Here is a 25,423-nt window from a genome sequence, read left to right as displayed (position 1 = left end):
GGATTCCAAAGTCTGGTTTGTTCTCTCAGTCTGCCCATTGGTCTGAGGAAGAAATGCAGAGGAGAAAGATAACTGAATTCCCAGTTTGGAACAAAAAGTTCTCCAAAATCTGGAAACAAACTGGACTCCTCTGTCCGACACAATGTTCTCAGGAATCCCGTGCAACCGAACCACCTGTTGTAAAAACAAGGGCACCAACTCAGAAGAAGATGGCAACTTTGGGAGTGATACAAGATGGACCATCTTAGAAAATCTATCACAGATCACCCAGATAACAGTCATTCTCTGAGAGACAAGGAGATCAGAAAAAAAATCCATTGAGATATGGGTCCACGGCCTCCTTGGCACCAGCAGGGGCATCAACAAACCACTAGAACGAGAACAGGGCTTGGACCGAGAACAAGTCCCACAGGACTGCACAAAATTCCTGACATCACGAGACAAGGCAGGCCACCAAAAAGACCGACTCACCAAATCTCTGGTACCAAAAATACCTGGATGACCAGCTAACGCGGAGCAATGAATTTCAGACATTACTCTTTTCCTCCACTGGTCAGGGACATACAATTTTCCCATAGGGCATCGTTCAGGTTTGTCCTGAAATTCCTCCAGGGCACGTCTCAAATCGGATGAGATGGCGTAAAGAACTACACTCTCATTTAGAATGGTAGTAGGCTCGGTCACATCAAGAGAATCCGCAAAGAAACTCCTAGAAAGGACGTCTGCCTTAACATTCTTAGTGCCTGGAAGAAAGGAGACCACAAAATTAAAACGCATGAAAAACAAGGCCCACCTAGCCTGTCTAGGATTCAAGTGCTTGGCTGATTCAAGATAAATCAAATTCTTGTAATCGGTGAGGACCACAACTTGTTGTCTAGCTCCCTCCAACCAATGTCTCCACTCTTCAAATGCCCATTTCATGGCCAACAATTCTCGATTCCCCACGTCATAGTTACGTTCAGATGGGGAAAATTTTCGAGAAAAGAAGGCACAGGGATTCATCTTAGAGGTTACCGGATCTCTTTGGGACAAAACGGCTCCTGCACCAATCTCAGAAGCATCTATCTCCACCTGAAATGGGAGTGAAACATCAGGTTGCCCTAGAACCAGAGCAGAAGTGAATCTCCGCTTAAGCTCCTGAAATGCCGAGACTGCCTCTGGAGACCAATTCACCACATCAGCGCCCTTTTTTGGTCAAATCCGTCAGTGATTTAACAATACCAGAAAAATTACTTATAAATTTACGGTACAAATTAGCAAAACCCAAAAACTTCTGGAGAGCCTTCAGAGAAGTGGGCTAAACCCAATCATAAATGGCCTGTACCTTGGCCGGGTCCATTTCAATAGCAGACGGGGACAAAATGAATCCCAAAAACGAAATCCTCTGTACACCAAAGAGACACTTCGATCCCTTAACATACAGAGAATTTTCCCTCAAAATCCGGAACACAGTCCGGACGTGTTCCACATGAGAATCCCAATCACTGGAATAGATCAAAATATCATCCAGATAAATGATCAAAAACTTATCCACAAAGTCCCGGAAAATATCGTTCATAAAGGATTGGAAGACAGAAGGGGCATTAGTGAGCCCAAAAGGCATCACCAGGTACTCAAAATGTCCCTCCGGAATTAAACGCCGTCTTCCATTCATCCCCGTGCTTGATGCGAATAAGATTATACGCCCCCTGAGGTCAAGCTTGGTAAACCAACAGGCACTTTTATCTCTGGAAAATAAATCAGAAATTAGGGGTAACGGGTACTGATATTTAACAGTGATTTTGTAAAGGGAACGATAGTCAATACATGGCCTTAATGAACCATCTTTCTTGGCCACAAAAAAAACCCAGCACCTAAAGGAGAAGATGGTCTAATATGACCCTTCTCCAACGACTCCTTGATACAAGATCGTATAGCATCATGTTCGGGTACCGATAAGTTGAAAAGCCGACCCTTGGGAAATTTACACCCGTGCATTAACTCAATTGCGCAGTCATAACTCCTATGGGGAGGCAAAGACGCAGACTTACTCTCACTAAATACATCAGAAAAATCAGCCAAATAATCAGGAATATCATGAGACTGGGGAGAGGTGGAGATAACAGGAGTTGTGAAGGGTTAAAGCCAAAATCAGAGCTGAAAGTTTCATTTTCTCCATTCTCTGGAGGTTTCGTTTCTCCATTTTTGTTGCTGTAAGATAAATTTTTGTTATTAGGATGAAAAAGTTCAGGCTGTCAAGAAACCAGACTGTTCCCATCAGGTGCAAGATAAAGGAACCGGGGGTGTAGAATTCTGAAGAATATGCCATTATACTACTTTCTATGCTATTTGGATACGGACATATATGTAGTTTCCGGTTTCCTTGCAATATTATTGGCTTATAAAGTGAAATGATGCTATTGGTAGTTGAGAACTTTGCATAATTAAGCAAAATATTATAAAAGAAGTGACTAAAACATAGATTTTTGTGAGTACTCACCGTAAAATCCTTTTCTCCGAGACGCTCATTGGGGAACACAGATACTGCGGGTGTATGCTTCTGCCGCTTGGAGGCTGACACTAAGTGAAAAAAGAGGTTAGCTCCTCCCCCGTCGTATACACCCTTGCCCCTATTGCGGGCGGAACTCAGTTTGGTACCAAAGCAGTAGGAGGACAACAAAATCAGCCTTAATACAGGTACAACATGTCTAGAAAAAGACCACCCTTAAATCACATAAATAAATGCGTATTAACCAAACAGAAACAGAGCCAACTGGCTAATAGGGTGGGTGCTGTGTCCCCCAATGAGCGTCTCGGAGAAAAGGATTTTACGGTGAGTATTCACAAAAATCCATGTTTCGCCTTCGCCTCATTGGGGGACACAGATACTGTGGGACGTCCTGACAGAACCCACGCGTCCACTGAGAATGCCTGCGGGTCCCTGGCCTGAGCGACATATGTGGTCACCTTGGCATTCACTCTGGAAGCCCTCAGGTCCACATGCGGAGCTTCCCACAGTTGACAAATCTGCTGAAAAACTTTGAGATGTAGTGACCACTCTCCGGATGCAAGACCCTGCCGGCTGAGAAAGTCTGCTGCTCAATTTTCCATGCCCCGGGATGTCGACCGCCGAAATCACCAAGTGGTTTGCTTCGGCCCGCTGAAGAACGAGCCCTCTGGTTGCTCTGCTGCGGGTGCCCCCTTGACGATTTATGTAAGCCACCACCGTGGAGTTGTCTGATTGAATCCCGACAGGGCGGCCTGCTAGAAAGTGAAGAAACTTCTGCAGCGCCAGCCGAATTGCTCGTATTTCCAATAAGTTGATCGGGATGCGTGCCTCCTGTGGCGACCACCGTCCCTGGGCTGTGTGGTGGCGAAACACCGTTCCCCCATCGAGGAGACTGGCGTCGGTTGTTATTACCAGCCAATGATCTGGGGGGAAAGGTTTCCCCTGGGCCAGAGAGGAACTGGTTATCCACCATCCGAGCAACTGCCTGACTTGAGAGGACAGTCGGCACCGCCGATCGAGCGTGAAAGGATTCTTGTCTCAGGCTGACAAGACAGCGTGCTGCAGGGGCAAAGGTGGAACTGGGCGACAGGTATCGCTTCCATTGCTGCCACCATTTTCCCTAGAATCCTCATCCCGGATCGAATGGTATGAGGGACTGGTTGGCGAAGTGTCCGGACACCCTGCCAGAGAGCTAGTGCCTTTCCCTGAGGGAGAATTACCAACCCTCGGCAAGTGTCGAAGATCATTCCTAGGAAGGAGATCCTCTGAGTTGGCACAAGGGATGACTTCTTTGCATTGCCAACCATCCCAAGCGGGCAAGAGTATCTTGCGTGATGTTGACCTTTTCCTCACATGCCCGTATTGACGGGCCCTTGACCAAGAGGTCGTCCAGATAAGGCAAGACGACTATGCCTCGAGAATGCAGCGTGGCCATGACAACTGCCATAACCTTTGTGAACACTCTGGGAGCCGTGGCTAGCCCGAAGGGTAGCACTACGAACTGAAAATGTAGATCACCGATGGTGAAGCGTAGAAACCTCTGATGAGGAGGAAAAATGGGAATATATGCCGATATGACTGAACAGAGAGACTGCATCCGAAAATGTCTGATGCTGATGAATTTGTTCAGAAGCTTCAGGTCCAAAACAGGCCTGACAGACCCGTCCTCTTAGGGAACCTCAAAAAGGTTGGAATAGAACCCCTGAGCTCTTTCGCGCACCGGCACTGAAACAATGACTCTGTTTTGCTGGAGCGATTTGATGGCTCCCAATAGAGCCCTTGCCTGGGTATCCACCCTGGGAAGCCGGGAAGGAAAAAACATATCTGACAAATTCTATTCTGTAACCCAAGTCCACCGATTCCTTTCCCCATGCGTCGTGAGCGACATCGACCCAGATGTAGTGGAACCAGAGTAGGCAGCCGCCCACCTTGCCGGTGTCGTCTGGTAAAGGCCTCGAGTCATTCGGCTGATGATCCTTGGGATCTGGATCCCCTTGATCTGAGCTGCTGAGTATGCATTCTCTCCAATGGGTTGTCTATATGAGACCTGCCGCTCCCTATCCTGGTTGGGGCGGCCTGAGGCGGCTGAATTGGCCGCTGTAGACCACCCGGGGTTGCGAAAGGCACGAAAACGGGTGACGAAAAAGTGTTTTGCTCTTTTGTTGAGGGAGAAACCCGTTCTTTCCTCCTGTGGAGTCGGAGATAAGTTGATCGAACTTCTCCCCAAATAGGTGGCCGCACTGATAAGGCAGGGAAGTCAAGAACTTCTTAGAAGTAGGATCGGCTCGCCATGCCCTTAACCATAGGGCTCTTCTGACAGAAATTGCATTAGCGACAGCAAGTGCCGAGCAATTGTCCGCATCCCAAAACGTATTGATTACATAGTCTCCTGTCACCGCCATCTGACCTGCGACCTCCGAAGTCTCTGCAGGAAGATCCTGCTCCTGCGCTACCTTCCTTAATGTTTCTGACCCTGATATCATAGACTTGGCTACCCAAGTTGCTGCGAATGAGGGAGCGAGCGCTGCCCCTGACGCCTCGTATACTGAGCGAGCTAAGCTCTCTATAAGGCGATCCGTGGGATACTTAATTGAGGAAACCCTAGGGATGGATAGCAGGGTCTTAGTGGCTAGGCGCAAAACCAGAGGATCCCCAACGGGGATTCCATCCATTTGTTACGGAGGTCCAGAGTAAATGGATACCTTGTTTCGAGAGCCTTTTGACCTGAGAAACGCCTGTCTGGACGTTCTCTGTGCTGCTGCACCATGTCCTCAAATTCCGGGTGAGAGGAAAAAATTCTGTGCGGGCGCTTCACTCGCTTGAATGCCACTTTATGCCACGTAGCAGCTGCGGGATCATCCTCAATCCCCAGGGTCTGATTGACGGCTTCTATGAAGCTATCCACTGTTTCATGTGACCCTGGAGTGTTGTCTGAGTCGCAATCTGAGGTCTGCTCGCTATCAACCACTGGTGATGGGGAGCGAGAAGCAGAGCTTACGGATGCCAAGGCACCGGATGGACTGGGCGACACCGTGTGGATTCGTTTCCTCCGGGTCTGCCAGGAGCGAGAGTGGCCCCTGCAGGCCGGAGGCTATTGTGAGGTGGAGGTTCCCCTAAGGGTCGGCGAGCCACTGTCCCTGCCCCTATCTGGGGCAAGAAGGGACTCTATTGCTCTTGTAAGCGACACCATGGACTGTAACAGAGATAGGGCCCACTCCGGGGACACCTTGGCTACAGTCGCAGGGGAGGGCTCCTGGGCGCGTTCGGAGTCATAGGCTTCTGGCTCTGTGCTCGCAGAAACCTAACCCTACAAGAAAAGCATGCGGCATAAAGGAACGTGTGCGATTTACCCCTTTTCTGTAATATTGCTGCCAGGCCTAATTTATATAAGGGTTGAGGGGAAGGGAGCGCCCGTAGCGCGCCCCTAGGGTCGGGGGGGGTCACACCCCGTCCTGTGTCCCCACGTGTTCCTGCCGCTGCCTCTGCGCTCCGCCGCCCAGCGTTCCTTTCCCCTGGGTAGGCCGGGACGTTCCTCTCCCGATCGCTGCCTACCCTGCGATGAAGCCGGGGGCTCAATTTGTTCGGCGTCCGCCCTAGCCCGGGGCGGCGCCGGAAATGACGTCTCGCCAGGGGCGGGACTTTCGCCCGCGGCCTAGTCACGGCCGAAGCCGCGGGCTAAATTTTGCATGCCCGCTGCGGGGGGGGGGGGGGCGGAAGGAGGCAGGAGAGGGAAGGAGGATTGCCTTACACTCCCTAAGATGCCTGGAGCTTCCCGGAACGCTGCCGCAGGGCCCTCCCCGGCCCTCCATACCCGATGACTCCGGATCCACACCAGGTAGAGGGGATGGGGTTAAATTCTGGACGGTGCAGGCACCCTAGCTCCGTCTAACCCCTTCAAGGGGTGAGGAAGGACCGTCCGCCGCCTTGCAGCACCGCTGTCTAGCATTGGTGGAGCAGTGGGGCCGCACAGGCTAGTCTTGTGCCTGTGTGCAAGCCCATGGTTTCTATACCTAGGGGTGGACAGGGCTAAGTCTGGCATCGTGTCCCACGTCGCGGGAGAGGATACGTGGAGAGACACTCGCACGTGCTCGCCCGTTGTTGGTTGGGGGAAATCGGACCCTTTCAATAGGATGCGTTGCCCCTGTCTTATGTTCATAAAATAACAAACAAAAATAGAAGTCTGGGGAAAAAGGCCCAGATATGTCCCTCGGTGCAGTAAAGGATATGTGGAGACGATATTCTACACGTGCTCGCCCTTTGATGGTTTGGGGAGATCGGACCCTTTCAATAGGATCCGTCGCCCCTGTCTTATCTTCATGGAAAAAAGAAGTCTGGAGAAACCCAGACACGTGTGCCTCCAAAGACACTAAGCAAAAAACTGAGTTCCGCCCGCAATAGGGGTGAGGGTGTATACGACGGAGGAGGAGCTAACCTCTTTTTTTCCACTTACTGTCAGCCTCCAAGCGGCAGAAGCATACACCCACAGTATCTGTGTCCCCCAATGAGGCGACGGAGAAACAAAGGGGGCTAGTGATCTGTCTCGATCCTCCCGTATAGAGACCCCCGTCTCCGTGTGGTCATGCCCAGTTGCTAGCAACGCTCTGTGGATTAATTTGGAAATCACTGGATCAACCGTGAAGGGTTAATTTAGCCCTCCCTAAATAGCTACCCCGACAGCGTGTCACTAAGAACAAACAGACAACCCCAACTCACCACAGACACAGATTTCCAATCCAAAACAGGATTATGGGTCTGCAACCAAGGGAAACCCAGAACAATAGTATCATGCAAATTGTGCAACACCAAAAATTTACAATCACCTGGGTCCAAAACTTGGGTTTATTACCCGCCAAAGGAGTAGCATCAATACCCCTCAAAGGGATAGGAGTCCGCAGGGGTATCACGGGAAAACCACAATGTTTAGCAAATCCTGTTGTGAGTTCATTTTCCCCTTCGTCACTGAGGTCTGGTGAACTCCCTATTCTGGTAAAGGAAGGTAATGAGCCTGATTATCAGGCACCTGAGCCTAATGAGGATGACTGGCTGAGTGGAGTCACAGACTGGATATAAGGCTGCCGACGCCCTTCTGCCCTGCGGGTGATTTCTCTGTGGACTTCTAGGACACCAGTCTGATTCCTGCTCCTCTAAAGCTAAGTTTTCTGCTTTGCCTGTTAGCATTAGTGTTTTGTTTTTGTTTTCCTTGCTTTTCTGGATTCTACCATTCCCTGCTGGGGTGAGCTGAATCTCCTTTTGCCTGCTGCTCTGTCTTCTGAATATTCCTGAGTACTGACATAGCTTTTTTGAAGCCTAGCGTCTTCAGGGCTTTTTTGACTGTCAGTCTGTTGGCTCTTATTTTCATAGGGTTTTTCACGGATTGCAGACAGCAGCCTTCCTGTCCTTTCCTATCTAGTTAGCTTGGGCCCCGTCTTTGCTCAGTCTATCTTTCTGTCTGTGTTAGTGTTTTCATCTTGCTTCACCGTCATTATATGTTGGGGGCTGTCTTTTGCTTTGGGGTCTGCTCTGGGGCAGTTTAGTTTTCCCCTTTCTTTCTTTAGGCCTATTTAATTCTCCCATGATCCTAAATCAAAAAGGCAATAGTCACTTCGATAAACATATCCCAAGCAGAAATCATCACGGAAGGTGCCGTGAAGATCAAAGAAGTGAAAAACAAGGATATTAATAAAATTATAAATTTTTATTGATTACAGATTAAAAAATGACATAAATTATGTTAAAAAGACAGGACTAAGGTCTCCAACAAGGGGGGTAAGGAAAAAACCAGCAAAGGTATATAGTATCTCCAAAGTGTGCAAACCGCTATTTCAAGTATATCCAAAATTCAGAATGAATCAGAAAAACAGAAAAAATCCCTCCAAAGCCAGAAAAAAGCAAAATATTTGAGGCCTATGTTCCAACAGCAGTTACAAAGAACTTGCAAAAATGGGTGCTGTAAGCACTACAAAAAGAAGAAAATGGCCTGGTAAAAAGGATGGCTAGGGAGGGAAATAATATGCAGGAGTTATATTCAGAAAAAGGGGTGCACAGCATGAAGTGATAACAAGGATGAAAATGGTGCAATATAAGTAATAAAATTTTACCTGTCGCTAACCACTGTGAAATAAGGCCGATGGAAAGGCTGAAAGCTGGTGAACCTCGTTCCCCCACCGCCGCCCGACAGCACTGTTTCGCATAAGTTGATTCTTCCCAAGGTCGGCTCTTCAATTTATCTGTACCCGAGCACGGGGCTATGCGGTCCTATATTAAGGAGGTGTTGGAGAAGGGTCATATTAGACCATCCTCTTCACCCTTAGGTGCCGTTTTTTTTTTGTGGTCAAAAAGGATGGTTCATTAAGGCCTTGTATTGATTATCGTGCCCTCAATAAAATTACTATTAAGTATCCGTTACCCCTGATTTCGGATCTATTCTCTAGAGTTAAAGGTGCTTGCTGGTTTACCAAGCTTGACCTCAGGGGGGCGTATAATCTTATCCGCATTAAGCAGGGGGATGAATGGAAGACGGCGTTTAATACTCCGGAGGGACATTTTCAGTACCTGGTGATGCCTTTTGGGCTCACTAATGCCCCTTCTGTCTTCCAGTGCTTCATGAACGATATTTTCCGAGACTTTGTGGATAAGTTTTTGATTATCTATCTGGATGATATTTTGATCTTCTCCAAGGATTGGGATTCTCATGTGGAACATATTCGGACTGTGTTCCGGATCTTGAGGGAGAATTCCCTGTATGTCAAAGGATCGAAATGCCTTTTTGGAGTACAGAGGATTTCATTTTTGGGATTTATTTTGTCTCAGTCAACTATTGAAATGGACCCGGCCAAGGTACAGGCCATTTATGATTGGGTTCAGCCCACTTCTTTGAAGGCCCTCCAGAAGTTTTTGGGTTTTGCTAATTTTTATCGGAAATTTATAGCAAAATTTTCTAGTATTGCCAAGCCATTGACTGATCTGACTAAGAAGGGTGCGGATGTGTTGAATTGGTCTCCGGAGGCTGTTGCTTCCTTTCAGGAGCTGAAGCGAAGATTTACCTCCGCCCCGGTTTTGCGGCAACCTGATGTCTCACTCCCGTTCCAGGTAAAGGTGGATGCTTCTGAGATTGGTGCAGGAGCTGTTTTGTCCCAAAAGGATCCTGTAACATCTAAAATGAATCCCTGTGCTTTCTTTTCCCGAAAGTTCTCTCCATCTGAACGTAACTATGATGTGGGGAATCGGGAACTGTTGGCCATGAAATGGGCATTTGAGGAGTGGAGACATTGGTTGGAGGGAGCTAAACATCAAGTTGTGGTCCTCACTGACCACAAGAATTTGATTTACCTAGAGTCGGCTAAACGCTTGAACCCTAGACAGGCTAGGTGGGCCTTGTTTTTTACACGTTTTGATTTTGTGGTCTCTTTTCTTCCTGGAACTAAGAATGTCAACCAGGGCTGTGGAGTCGGAGTCGGAGAGTCGGAGTCGGTGCTCATTTTCGTGGAGTCGGAGTTGGAGTCGGTATAAAATGGACCGACTCCGACTCCTAAAATATATAATAAATTGGGTACAGTACCGTAATTCAATGCAGGATGTGCTGAATATTTTTTCATAGGAGTTTGGGAAAGTTATGAAATATCCTATAAATGGCTGTTATATTCCTGATCTAAGGCTACATTCACACACAGCGTTTTTCCTGTGTTTTTTGAGGATACGTTTTTCCGCTGCAAAAGCTGATCATCTTTTTAAAAAACCGCATCACCTGAAAGGTTTTTGAGCTCATAGATAATGTTTTCAATAGCAAAAGCAGATTAGAAATCTGCTCTATCCATTTATCCATATCTGTCTATCCATATCTTATCTGTACCAAAAAGAATGAAAACCGGGTAGTACACCAATATATATTCTGTTCTATCTAAATATCTTGATTATTGGATCATAAAAATGATTAAATGTCTGAGGTTCACATTGTACTACAATAAATTTTTCACTTAAATATAAGCAATATGTGTGGGAGTCGGAGTCGTGGAGTCGGAGTCGGAGTTGGAGTCGGAGTCGGTGTAAGGGGAATTGAGGAGTCTTAGTCGCAGGTTTGGCTTACCGACTCCACAGCCCTGATGTCAACGCAGACGCCCTCTCTAGGAGTTTCTTTGCTGATTCTCCTGTGGTGACCAAGCCTGCTACCATCTTAGGCGAAGGGGTAGTTCTTTCTGCCATCTCGCCCGATTTGAGACTTGCTCTGCAAAAGTTCCAAGAGGACAAACCTGAGCGTTGTCCCAGTGGAAAGTTGTATGTTCCTGACCAGTGGAAGAAGAGAGTGATGTCTGAAGTTCATTGCTCTGCATTGGCTGGTCATCCAGGTATTTTTGGTACTAGAGATCTGGTGAGTCGCTCTTTTTGGTGGCCCACCTTGTCTCATGATGTCAGGAATTTTGTGCAGTCCTGTGGGACTTGCTCCCGGTCTAAACCTTGTTCTCGCTCTAGTGGGTTGTTGATGCCTTTGCCGGTCCCCAGGAGGCCATAGACCCATATTTCAATGGATTTCATCTCTGATATGCCGGTCTCTCAAAGCATGACTGTTATTTGGGTGATTTGTGATAGGTTCTCTAAGATGGTTCATCTTGTACCACTCCCTAAGTTGCCATCTTCCTCTGAGTTGGTGCCCCTGTTTTTACAACAGGTGGTTCGCTTACACGGGATTCCTGAGAACATTGCATCTGACAGAGGAGTTCAGTTTGTGTCTAGATTTTGGAGGACTTTCTGTTCCAAGCTGGGAATTCAGTTGTCCTTCTCCTCTGCTTTTCACCCTCAGACCAATGGGCAGACAGAGAACAAACCAGACCCTGGAGGAGTCGTATTTGAGATGTTTTATTTCCGCTGATCAGGATGATTGGGTTTCATTTTTGCCCTTGGCCGAATTTGCTTTAAATAATAGAGCTAGTTCTGCCACTTTGATGTCACCTTTTTTTTGTAACTTTGGGTTTCATCCTCGATTTTCTTCAGGGCAGGTGGAGCCTTCTGCCTGCCCAGGTGTTGACACTGTGGTGGAGAGAATGCACCAGATCTGGGACCAAGTGGTGGATAAGTTATCTCTCTCCCAGGAAAAGGCCCAGCGGTTTTCCAATCGACATAGGACCATTGGTCCCCAGTTTAAGATTGGTGATATGGTGTGGTTATCATCAAAAAATATTGCTATGAAGGTGGCTTCTCCTAAGCTTAAGCCTAGATTTATTGGACCTTACAAGATTTTGGAGATTATTAATCCGGTCCCTTTTCGTTTGGCTCTTCCTGTCACATTTAAAATCCATAATGTGTTCCATAAGTCCTTGTTGAAGAGGTTTGTTGAACCAGTTGTTCCTGGGGTGGCACCTCCAGACCCTGTATTGGTTGAAGGTAACATGGAATATGAGGTAGAGAAAATACTGGATTCCCGTCTGGCTAGACGGAGACTCCGGTATTTGGTTAAGTGAAAGGGTTATGGTCAGGAGGATAATTCCTGGGTCTCTGCCTCTGATATTCATGCCAAAAGATTGGTGCGTGCCTTTCATCGGGCTCACCCTGATCGCCCTGGTGGCGTGGTTGAGGGTTCGGTGACCCCTCCTCAAGGGGGAGGTACTGTTGTGAGTTCATTTTCCCCTTCGTCACTGAGGTCTGGTGAACTCCCTATTCTGGTAAAGGAAGGTAATGAGCCTGATTATCAGGCACCTGAGCCTAATGAGGATGACTGGCTGAGTGGAGTCACAGACTGGATATAAGGCTGCCGATGCCCTTCTGCTCTGCGGGTGATTTCTCTGTGGACTTCTAGGACACCAGTCTGATTCCTGCTCCTCTAAAGCTAAGTTTTCTGCTTTGCCTGTTAGCATTAGTGTTTTGTTTTTGTTTTCCTTGCTTTTCTGGATTCTGCCATTCCCTGCTGGGGTGAGCTGAATCTCCTTTTGCCTGCTGCTCTGTCTTCTGAATATTCCTGAGTACTGACATAGCTTTTTTGAAGCCTAGCGTCTTCAGGGCTTTTTTCACTGTCAGTCTGTTGGCTCTTATTTTCATAGGGTTTTTCACGGATTGCAGACAGCAGCCTTCCTGTCCTTTCCTAACTAGTTAGCTTGGGCCCCGTCTTTGCTCACTCTATCTTTCTGTCTGTGTTAGCGTTTTCATCTTGCTTCACCGTCATTATATGTTGGGGGCTGCCTTTTGCTTTGGGGTCTGCTCTGGGGCAGTTTAGATTTCCCCTTTCTTTCTTTAGGCCTATTTAATTCTCCGGCTGTGATCGAGGGGTCTAGGGCATCGTAGGAACCCCCTACGGCTACTGTTAGTTGTTGTGGATAGGATCAGGGGTCTGCAATCCGATAGCTGCCAACCTCTCTGGTTTTCTGGACTTAGCTAGCATTTCTGTTTTTGCCTCCTACGGTGACTCAATCATAACAAAATCCATCAGATTCAAAGCTGCTCCTGAATCTACAAAAGCCTTAGCGGAAAATGTAGACAAGGAGCAGATCAGAGTAACTGCCAAAAGAAACTTAGGCTGTACACTGCCCACCGCAAATGTGTAAGCAAAACGCTTTTCTCATTTAGTGTAGACAGAAATAGTATGAGAGGTGTCCCCACAGAAAAAACACAGATTACGCCTTCTAAACTCCTGACGTTGCGCCCTAGACAAAACCCCATCACATTGCATGGGTTCAGACGTTCGTTCAAAAGGCGGCAACGCCTCTCGTGTAGTTTTACGTTCACGTAAATGCCAATCAATTTGAATGGCCAATGACAGAGTCGTTTAGACCAGAGGGGACAGGAAATCCCATCATAACATCTTTTACGGTTTCTGCCAAACCCTTCCGAAATAGAGCTGCTAGGGCATAGTCATTCCATTAGTAAGGACCGCCCACTTTCGGAATTTTTGACAATATACCTCTGCAGCATCCTGACCCTGGTTCAATGCCAATAAGGTTTTCTCAGCTTGACCAATAGCATTAGGTTCATCATACAACAACCCCAAGGCCTGAAAAAATGCGCCCACATTAGCCAGAATAGGATCATCAGGTGTCAGAGAAAACGCCCAATCCTAGGGATCGCCGCGCAGCAAGGAGATGACAATTTTAACCTGCTGCACAGAGCTCCACGATGAGTTAGGCTTCAAGGCAAGAAATAATTTACAATTATTCTTAAAATTGAAAAATTTAGACCAATCCCCCGAAAACACATCAGAAGTAGGGATCTTTGGTTCTACAGCAGATGATTGAGCGAGATAAGCAGAAATTCCCCTCACTTCAGCAGCGAGCTGCTCAACACGATCGGACAATTGCTTAGTCTCCATTAAAGAAGAAATCCTCCCACAGCCCCAGAGGAAAAATATATATATATTCCTTCTTTAGAGTACCCTAGAGTCTACAGTATGGCTGGTGATTTTGTTATGAACTGGTCACCGAGGAGAATGGCAGGAACAGGCTAAGAAACAGGAAACCAGAGAGGTTGGTAACTAAGTGGATTGCAGACCCCTGATACTATCCACACAACTAGCAGTAGCCGTGGAGCATGCCTACGATGCCCTAGATGCCTTGGCACAGCCAGAGAGCTAACTAAGCCTAAAGCAAGAAAGGTGAAATCTAAACTGCCCCAGAGCAGACCCCAAAGGAATAGAAAGCCCCCAAACATATATTGTCGGTGAGACAAGATGAAAACACAAACACAGGCAGAAAATAGACTGAGCAAATGATGGGGCCCAAACTGTCGGGGTAGCTATTGAGGGAGGGCTAAATTCACCCTTCACGGTTGAGCCAGTGATGTCCAAATTATTCCACAGAGTTTTGCTAGCAACTCAAATGACCACACGGAGACGGGGGTCTCTGTACGGGAGGATCGAGACAGATCGCCAAGCCCCTTTATTTTAGTCACTTCTTTTATAACATTTTGCTTAATTATGCAAAGTTCTCAACTACCAATAACATCATTTCACTTTATAAGCCAATGATATTGCAAGAAAACCGGAAACTACATATATGTCCGTATCCAAATAGAAAGTAGGGGTGAGCTGAATTCCATTTTTGTCTCTGATCTGTTGATCTGATTCTGTTATGATGAGTCACCGAAGGAGGAAAAAACAAAATACTAGCTAAGTCCAGAAAAACCAGAGAGGTTGGCAGCTATCGGATTGCAGACCCCTGAACCTATCCACAACAACTAGCAGTAGCCGTGGGGGGTTCCTACGGTGCCCTAGACCCCTCGATCACAGCCGGAGAACTACATAGCCTAAAGACAGAAAAGGGAAAAACTAAACTGCCCCAGAGCAGACCCCAAAGCAATAGGCAGCCCCCAACATATAATGACGGTGAAGCAAGATGAAAACACCAACACAGATAGAAAGATAGGTTGAGCAAATGATGGGGCCCAAGCTAACTAAATAGGACAGGATAGTAAAGCTGCTGTCTGCCATCCGCAAAAACCCTATCCAAAATGAGCCAACCGACTGATAGGAAAAACAGGCCCTGAAGTCGCTAGGCTTCAAAAGACTATATCAGCACTCAGGTATATTCTGAAGACAGAGCAAAAGATCAATAGATCAGAGACAAAAATGGAATTCAGCTCACCCCCGGCCGGGGATGGCAGAACTCCCAAAAAACAAGGCAAAACAAAAACAAAACTGAAGAGTACAAAGCAGAGCAGAAAAACTTAGCTTTGAGACGCAGGAATCAGACTGGTCTCCAAGAATCCAGCAGGAAAATCACCAGCCAGGAAGAAGGGCGTCGGCAGCCTTATATCCAGTCCTCAATTCCAGCCACCCAGTCATCATCTAGCTGCCCAGGTGTTTGGTAATCAGCCTCACTACCTTCCTTCACCAGAGGAGGGAGTTCATCAGACCTCAATGGTGAAGGGAAAAATGAACTCACAACACTTCCCCTGCTATAATTAATCCCTTATGTTCAGTGTGAGGATGATATGTCCACTCTCAGAAGAGGTCTTAATAGATTTTTTTTTTCTCTGACATATACTATACTGTATGTAAGGTACATACTATACTACATGTATACGGTATGTAAGTGGCCCTATTTTAGCTATAACGTAACCACTAAAACCTGAACAGCAACTCAGTTTGTTGGTCTGATGGGTTTTTATTCTTCGACCTCAGAGCGGATTGCTGCATACAACATGAGAACATCAGAGGCGGTTGATTACATGGCCTTTATGGTCTGGACCCGTGGCAGCTTGTAAGAGTTATAGCTGAAGTTTTTCATTCACAGTCACTGCTCAGCATCTTCAAACTGTCCGGCCACAACGCAACACGTGCTGTACACTGGGAGCCTTATGGACGGGGTGTGGTATGAACTGGGCAGATAGGAATCCTCGCTGCAGCTCTGCTGATTATCAATCCTCCACTCACATACGTCAGCCACGTCCTCCTCATCTACAGGCAACAGAGACAGTAAGCAAGAGATACCTTGCTGGTACATGCCATACACCCGACCGCCCCGTGCAAGGAACCCAAACACCCCCCACCCGACCACCCAATGCAAGACACCTGACTACCCCCTCAACAGTCCATGCCAGGTATTCAACTGCGCCATGCCAGCCACCCCACTGCCCTCTGAACATGTCAGGAATCTGACGCCAAGTGCTAGGCACCCGACGGTCATATGCCACCCCACCCCACTGCCACATGCCAGGTATCCAATCTTCCAGTGCCAGGCCTTTGACTGCCCTGCCACTATTTGCCAGACACCCAACCACGCTGCTGCCTTGTGTCAGACACTAGACTGCCCAGTTCCAGACACCTGACCACCCCAACACATGCCAGACACCTGACCCTCATGACAACACTTCCAATCAGATGAGTGCCAAGGAGGGTGTTAGTGATGTTAACAGGACATATGGGCCCACCAATCACCACCATTACTTACCATAAGGACTCTCAATTTCCAACATCTCTGCATCCCAGTCTTCCGGCTCGTAGTACGTGGCCAGTGGGGAAGGATCACTCATGGCTGGGGCTTTGTCTTCACAGTAAAGGCTTTGGTCTGCCACCCAAGCTTCAGGTGAGGGCTCAGAGATGTCACTCCATGATGAATCTTCCTCTTCTCTGAAGCATTCGTCTTGTGGAGTCACACAGTCTGGTCCAGACAGAAGGGTCATGAAAGTGTGAGCCCACTGCACCCGGGGAATGGCATTCCAAACTGCAGCCCTTAACAACTACTACTCCTAATATGCAAAGCCACTACCCTCTTACCGGTAACGCTGGCGTCGTTCCTCCTCCTTCCCCAGTCAGGAAACTCCACCATATCTGCCTGGAGAAAGAGCAAAAGAAAATGCTGAACCCAGAGAATAAAGCATGCACCAAAGTGTGCCACCAGTCACCCAGACCAGGTCCACTCAGCTAGATCTCAGTTCTATCACCAACAGTCACCAGACAGCCAGACTCCAATCCTATCATCGATCAGCCAGCCCCCAGTCCTATCACCTGGTCAGCCAGTCCCTGGTCCTATCATCGGTGTCAAAGATATGATTGCAAATCTGTAAGAAGTCTCATAATTGACCAAGAGCTTGCAGTCTTAAGGGGGTTTTACACATAGCGATATCGCTAGCAATATCGCTAAAACGTCACTGATTTTGTGACGTTATAGCGATATCGCTAGTGATATCGCTATGTGTGATACTTACCTCCGACCGGCTCCCCCGCTGTCCATCGCTGATCTGGCGGCTCCATTTCTCGTCGTCTGCTTCCTGCTGGGCTTCCTGCTGTGTGAGACGAGCGACGCTGGAGGCGGGCGGGAGGACGTCAGGATCGCTGTGTGTGTGAAAGGTGAGTATCGTGCGCTGCGTCGCTGCTGCATCGCTGTGAGATCTTTGTGTGAAAAGCTCACTAGCGATCATTTAGCGATGCACCAGCGATCCTGACCGGATCGGATCACTGGTGCATCGCTAAATGTAAAAGGGCCTTTACAAGTTTCCTTTTAATGACCCCCTATGCAGCTGACCGCCTCCTTTGGAAACAGGTAATTAAGGAAAATCCTAATGGCTAGCAGATGCAACGCCAATCTTAATTTGAATGCACAAGAAAGCCGAGAAGAGCAGATTTACAACTGGTAGAGATAAGCGCCTTGGCTAAAAAGAAAATATAAAATCCTGTGTCTACCATATAGAAATTATGAAGTGAGGTTTTATGAACTGCCTTGACATAATAAGACAGGAAAGTCATATTTTTGTACATATGATGAAATGCATTGTTTTGTCCCATTTGTAAAATGTTTTGTATATTCTTATAAACACTGCCCAATTTTCGGATTAAATACAATTTTCAGAGTGATGGGCAGCTGCTCTGAAGAAGCCATGTTTACTGCACAAGGTCAAAGTTATCTGAGCACTCAGATCTTCAAGGGTTCCCAAACTTTTGCATCGGGCCTTTTTACTTTTTGTAATTTTAAGAATGTAAAAAGGTGACACTAATAAATTATATATTTGTGCCTAAAATACAAAGGAAATGTGTCATCTGTAACTTTAGGCCTTTTAGAGATCATAGAATCGTAGAGTTGGAAGGGACCTCCTGGGCCATCTGGTCCAACCCCCTGCTCAAAGCAGGATTCGCTAAATCATCCCAGTCAGATGTCTGTCCAGCCTCTGTTTGAAGACTTCCATTGAAGGAGAACTCGCCACTTCTCGTGGCAGCCTGTTCCACTCATTGATCACTCTAACTGTCAAAAAGTTTTTTCTAATATCTAATCTGTGTCTCCTCCCATTCAGTTTCATCCCATTGCTTCTAGTCTTTCCTTGTACAAATGAGAATAAAGTTGATCCTTCTACAATGTGACAGCCCTTTAGATATTTGTAGACAGCTATTAAGTCTCCTCTCGGTCTTCTCTTTTGCAAACTAAACAAATTGCTTAACTGTTAACAGTAACAATGTTAACCAGGGGTGCCAAAACTTTTACATGCCACTGTATACATAAAATGTAATAGCTTTGATCCTCTTCCTCTATAAGCCACATCCTCAAAACCATATGCCATCTGTAACAGGTGTCCAATTGACCTGTAAAGCGATTGGTGGTGGCAGCTTAGTTTATCTTAGGATATTGTGGAGCTTGGCAGTGACTATACAGGGGTAAGTGTAATATATACAGTATATGTACACACACATACATACATACACACAGTCGATCAAGAAACTAATTGGTCACCACTTTCAAGGAACTGTACGACCTGATGGTAAAGGACCATTTCCTGAAAACCCACCTCTTCAAGAAAGCTTACAACCTGCAATGACCGAGCGGCCAACTCAACACCAGCGGAGCTACTGCAACCCCCGACCTACTGTCTCCTTCCCCACCATCCTGTAGCATGTAAGCCCGCAAGGGCAGGGTCCTCTCCCCTCTGTCATTGTTAGTTTACTGTAAGTGATATCTGTAATTTGTATGTAACCCCTCCTCATGTGCAGCACCATGGAATAAATAAATAATAATGATTTCCTTCATCTTTGCCCTGTGGAGGTGTGGCAGTTCGTGATACACCCGAGGTGCACAAGTCAGCTGCCACCAACTGGAAAGGGGATACGTAGACAACCCACATCAATGCCCGTCACCCGATCTTTAGGATGTCTCGCCCCATCTTCCAGCACCTGGCTTGCATCAGATTCCCACAGGTGCTTTTCTTGGAACCGGACTGGACAACTTATCTCCTCCTGCAAAGAGAGGCAGAAGAGGAACCCCACATCCAAGGGCCAAGTGCAGCAGTTCTTTTTGTGGATGGAGTTGTTTGGAGGGCACATGATACAGTGCAACCAGTTACTATGGAAGACACAGGTCCTGTGGGGCTCAAGGATGCCAGGGTAGAATGAACCCTCATCCGCCCTGAATTGGTGTCCCCTGAAAACCTTATTCCTGGGAAGACCCTGACAGTTACTGGGATTGGGGGTGTCCAACGACATTTGCCGAAGGCCCGGGTTTTTCTAGACTGGGGTGTCAGGAGGGAGTTGAAAAGAGTGGGGGTGTCAAAGAAGCTCCCCACAAATGTTTTAATGGTGACTGATCTGGGACGTTTGGTGGCTCAATATATTCCTGACAACGCTCCCAGATCTGGTACTTACCTTACTTCAGATGTTGATAATGTGAATGTCAACATGAAGCAGAATGATAATATGTCTTGTGGTACAGGAGAACTCAGCCATGTCTCGCTGCGAGGTGATGATGCTGCCGAGGATCCCCTAAAAGGACCAAGAATCGGTGCTAAGGTCGATCGGAACAAGTACGGGAATCATGAAGCAGGTGGTCCCATGCAGTAGACCAGTGTCATGACAGACGGTGACATGGCAGGAGGTAGCTGCCCCATGATTATCAAAGCTCCGGATGTAACAGGCGAAGATTGGAAAGTGGTACACTTAGCCCATCACAGTTATGGAGAAGTGATATTATCCCCTGGGGAGACCGCATACATAGCAGCTGCCACCCACAGTAAGAGTACCAAGAACGCAGGAAATGCACTGCCTTTTGGACCCTCGTCATCCAGTGGGCTAACTGAACCAGTTGCAGTGAGGTTGGGGTCTTAATGTCACTTCTGGCTACCTCTAGTGTTATGAATGGGTCACCGAGGAGGAGAGCAGGCCCAGGCTAAGCCACAGAAAACCAGAGAGGTTGGTAACTAAGCGGATTGCAGACCCCTGATCCTATCCACACAACTAGCAGTAGCCGTGATCCAAGACGCCTTCGACACAGCCGGAGAGCTAACTAAGCCTAAAGCAAGAAAGGGGAAATCTAAACTGCCCCAGAGCAGACCCCAAAGGAATAGATAGCCCCCAAACATATTTTTGGTGAGACAAGATGAAAACACAAACGCAGGCAGGAAAATAGACTGAGCAAATGATGGGGCCCACATTGACTAGACAGGACAGGAAAGACACTGTCTGCAATCACGCAAAAAACCCTGGAAAAAGTCCAACACGTCTGATGCACAAAAAACACTGAAGTCACATGACTTCGCCCCCCACTATATCACCACTCTGGTATATTCTGAAAGCAGAGCAAAAAGAGACCAATCTAACAGAAGACAAAACAAACTGGCACAAGCAGTAACATACGGGCGGTGATTCAGCACAGCCACAGCCGGAGCTGGCTGACCCACACAAAACAGAGATGGACAAAACCAGATCAAATGCAAACAGAATAGCAAATTAACCACTTAGCTGAACATGCAGGGACAGAGCTGGAGACATCAGAACTCAGGAGGAACAGGAAGAAAATCACCAGCAGAGATAGGGAGTCTGCTGTCTTAAATCCCAATCTGAAACCCCAGATCTCCAATCGTCATCCTCATTATCAGGTGGCAAGCTTCTGTGAATCAGATCAGCTCCATTACCTCCAGTAACAACCAGAGGTTGCCCAGAAAGAGAACTCGCAACCCCTCTGTCAATCTGACCAGCTCCACTACCTTCAGTAATAACCAGAGGGAGGCCAGAAAGCGAATTCACAACAGTACCCCCCCTTGAGGAGGGGTCACAGAACCCTCATCCACGCCACCAGGCCGATCAGGATGGGCCCGGTGAAAAGAACGAACCAATCTTTCGGCATGAATGTCAGAAGCAGAGACCCAAGAATTATCCTCCTGGCCATAACCCCTCCATTTGACCAAGTACTGGAGTCTCCGTCTAGCCAAACGAGAATCTAATATTTTCTCTACCTCATACTCCAAATTGCCTTTAACCAATACAGGGTCAGGAGGCGCCGCCATAGGAACTACTGGCTCCACACACCTCTTCAACTAAGATTTATGAAACACGTTATGGATCTTAAACGTAACTGGAAGAGCCAATCGGAAAGAAACGGGATTAAGGATCTCCAAAATCTTATAAGGTCTAATGAATCTTGGCTTGAATTTTGGAGACGCAACCTTCATAGGAATATTCTTTGAAGACAACCAAACCAAATCACCCACTTTAAACCGGGGACCAATGGTCCCATGCCGGTTGGAAAACCGTTGGGCTTTTTACTGAGAGTGGGACAACTTATCCACCACTTGGTCCCAAATCTGCTGCATTCTCACTACCACAGAGTCCACACTTGGGCAGGCTAAGCAACAAAATTGACAGTGTGTAAGGCTAAAAAGTGAATATATACAATTCAAATTCAATTTAATGAAACTCCAAATAGTCATATTTGTTTGTATATAGCCCAACACAATTCAAAAATGGGATACACTGACTATAATATATAAAGAAACAACCGAACAAACAGTGCATAAACATCCAAGATAAATGGAAATAGCATAATACTTTATTGAAGACACAGATAAAATTGGCATGACAGAAGTGACACAAGAAAAACGCACAGGGGTACACAGGATCCCTAGGGTATATCAATATAATAGAATATATCTCCATATCTGATGTGCAAATCGACTAGTCATAATGAAGTAAAGGGAAAAATCCCCAGACCGTCAGAAAACCCCAAAGAGGGGGAAATATGGAAATCAAAGTACCGGCATACTCATACCTAGGGAAACACTGGACCACTGGCGCAAGGAAAGCAACCCAACGTACGTTTCGGAAGCAGCACCGCTTCCTTCCTCAGGGGGTGTGTCATAAAAGACCATCAAGTGTGCTATAAATAGGGGTCTAGATGGGCATAAGCGCCAATCAGGGGAGCGACCCACCACCCACCCACCAGCACACCCGGGCTGACGCCGACAATACACGGGGCCCCGTGACGTCAGACCACGGGCGGATGGGGTGGAGCTAGGTACGCGTCACCCGCGCATGCGCAGACCGTTCGTTACAGAATGGTCGCGGCCATCTTGGATGGGGGCAAAATAGATGGCAAACAAGGAAGTATGGTATCTAACACTATGTGTAATCAAAACAAGCGCCAAGTATCTAAAAATAGGTCACATAGTGACTATGTTGGACATCCATTAATATAAATAGGTATATTAGGCATTTTAGATAGATATCAATTAACATATACAGATATCGATACACAGTATGCGGCCATCCAAAATAAGGACATACTTAATAAGGAACATACAAATCGTCAGTATAAAGGTATACAGATTGCTACCCAACATTAAATTGAAAATATTTTACACAATATATAAATAATAATAATTTAGTAGCAAAAATTATAAATATAGTATGACCTAACATATTCCAGTTCTCCAGAAGTAATAACAGCAAACCACATATATATCATACATCAATTTAATCAAGATTTGCAGACATAGACATATATTATATAGATATATATATATATATATATATATATATATATATATATATATATATATATATATATATATAGTCCAGTTACAGTCTCGATAAGAAATATTATACCAAAAATGATACTTATTACAATTAGTGTTGAGCATTCCGATACCGCAAGTATCGGGTATCGGCCGATACTTGCTGTATCGGAATTCCGATACCGACTTCCGATATTTTTTCAATATCGGAATTCGGCATCGGAATCGGAAGTTCAGTTGATTGACGGCCTGACGTCATCATGATGCGCGGTGTGTGCGCATCATGATGCGCCGTCATTTCGGGCCTTCCGGGGGTCTCTGCCGGCCTGCCGGGGGGCTGTGCCGGCCTGCCGGGGGGCTGTGTGGACTGCCCGGGGTCTGTACCGGCCTGCCGGTGGTCTGTGCCGGCCTGCCGGTGGTCTGTGCACCCTGTGGGGGTCTGTACCGGCCTGCCGGGGGGCTGTGCCGGCCTGCCGGGGGGCTGTGCTGATGTCCGGGGGTCTGTGCAAGCATCGTCCGATGGGACTACAAGTCCCATCGGGCGATGCCTGCTACCATGACAGTGATTGACACATTAGCCAATGATGGGACAGTAGTAGTCCCATCATCCGGCTAATGTGTTAAATGTTAAAAAAAAAAAAAAAAAAAAAAAATACTACATACATACTACATGCATGCTACATACATACTACATGCTACATACATACTACATATATACTACATACATGCTACATACATACTACATGCATGCTACATACATACTACATATATACTACATACATACTACATACATACTGCATGCTACATACATACTACATACATACTACATACATACTACATGCATGCTACATACATACTGCATGCTACATACATACCACATACATACTACATATATACTACATGCATGCTACATACATACTACATGCTACATACATACCACATATATACTACATACATACTACATATATACTGCATGCTACATACATACTACATATATACTACATGCATGCTACATACATACTACATGCTACATACATACTACATGCATGCTACATACATACTACATATATACTACATGCATGCTACATACATACTACATGCTACATGCATGCTACATACATACTACATACATACTACATGCTACATACATACCACATATATACTACATACATACAATACATTCATACAATACATACATAGACATACAGTACATATAACATAGAGTAACATACTTACCAATACTTGTCACATTGTTCCCCGAAGCCATTGTCGTCTACGGAATAAATATTAACATAACAAACCACAAAAATACTCACCCACGATCCGAAGCAGTCCACGAGTGTGTCCCACGACGATCTTGGGTAGAGAACTGCAGCATCAGATGATGCTGCCGTTCTCTACGGGCTGCAGGAATCCAATGACGGAAGGTAGGTATCCTTCCGCACTGTATTCCTCCGCCACTTAAAAAAAAAAAGTCCCTAGTCTCACTTTATGCCATTCCCACACAGCAATGGCATAAAGTGAGACTAGGGACTTTTTTTTTTTTAAGTGGCGGAGGAATACAGTGCGGAAGGATACCTACCTTCCGTCATTGGATTCCTGCAGCCCGTAGAGAACGGCAGCATCATCTGATGCTGCAGTTCTCTACCCAAGATCGTCGTGGGACACACTCGTGGACTGCTTCGGATCGTGGGTGAGTATTTTTGTGGTTTGTTATGTTAATATTTATTCCGTAGACGACAATGGCTTCGGGGAACAATGTGACAAGTATTGGTAAGTATGTTACTCTATGTTATATGTACTGTATGTCTATGTATGTATTGTATGAATGTATTGTATGTATGTAGTATATATGTGGTATGTATGTAGCATGTAGTATGTATGTAGTATGTATGTAGCATGCATGTAGCATGTAGTATGTATGTAGCATGCATGTAGTATATATGTAGTATGTATGTAGCATGCATGTAGTATATATGTAGTATGTATGTAGCATGTAGTATGTATGTAGCATGTAGTATGTATGTAGTATGTATGTAGTATGTATGTGGTATGTAGTATGTATGTAGCATGCATGTAGTATATATGTAGTATGTATGTAGCATGCAGTATATATGTAGTATGTATGTAGTATGTATGTGGTATGTATGTGGTATGTAGTATGTATGTAGCATGCATGTAGTATATATGTAGTATGTATGTAGCATGCAGTATATATGTAGTATGTATGTAGTATATATGTGGTATGTATGTAGCATGTAGTATGTATGTAGCATGCATGTAGTATATATGTAGTATGTATGTGGTATGTATGTAGCATGTAGTATGTATGTAGCATGCATGTAGTATATATGTAGTATGTATGTAGTATGTATGTGGTATGTATGTAGCATGCAGTATGTATGTAGCATGCATGTAGTATATATGTAGTATGTATGTAGCATGTATGTAGTATGTAGTATGAATGTAGCATGTATGTAGTATGCATGTTGTATGTATGTAGCATGTAATTTTTTTTTTTTTTTTTTTTTTACATTTAACACATTAGCCGGATGATGGGACTACTACTGTCCCATCATTGGCTAATGTGTCAATCACTGTCATGGTAGCAGGCATCGCCCGATGGGACTTGTAGTCCCATCGGACGATGCCTGCACAGACCCCCGGAGCCTGCACAGCCCCCCGGCAGGCCGGCACAGCCCCCCGGAGCCGGCACAGCCCCCCGGCAGGCCGGCACAGCCCCCCGGC

General features: G+C 46.2%; 1 protein-coding gene across 2 annotated transcripts in view; it reads right to left on the bottom strand.

Annotated features, from left to right (window-relative positions):
• Positions 1-25,423, bottom strand: part of COPRS (coordinator of PRMT5 and differentiation stimulator) — a 52,752-nt gene that overhangs the window by 15,391 nt on the left and 11,938 nt on the right. Inside the window, exons 2-4 of one of the 2 annotated variants that reach the window (XM_073565273.1) lie at positions 16,683-16,740; positions 16,357-16,566; positions 15,551-15,863 (exon numbers count right to left, since the gene is read on the bottom strand). In XM_073565273.1, the coding sequence (XP_073421374.1) occupies positions 15,700-15,863; positions 16,357-16,566; positions 16,683-16,740 (432 nt within the window). In that variant the 3' untranslated portion in view covers positions 15,551-15,699. Of the gene's footprint in view, positions 1-15,550; positions 15,864-16,356; positions 16,567-16,682; positions 16,741-25,423 lie in introns of those variants that run through there. The other variant, XM_073565272.1, reaches the window with a different exon arrangement.

Source organism: Dendrobates tinctorius, unplaced genomic scaffold (assembly GCF_039654945.1).
Source record: "Dendrobates tinctorius isolate UK_male_01 unplaced genomic scaffold, ASM3965494v1 ptg000631l, whole genome shotgun sequence".
In the NCBI taxonomy this organism is placed as follows: Eukaryota; Metazoa; Chordata; class Amphibia; order Anura; family Dendrobatidae; genus Dendrobates; species Dendrobates tinctorius.
Note: the sequence above shows the minus strand (reverse complement) of the source record. Positions and strands in the feature narration are given on the sequence as shown.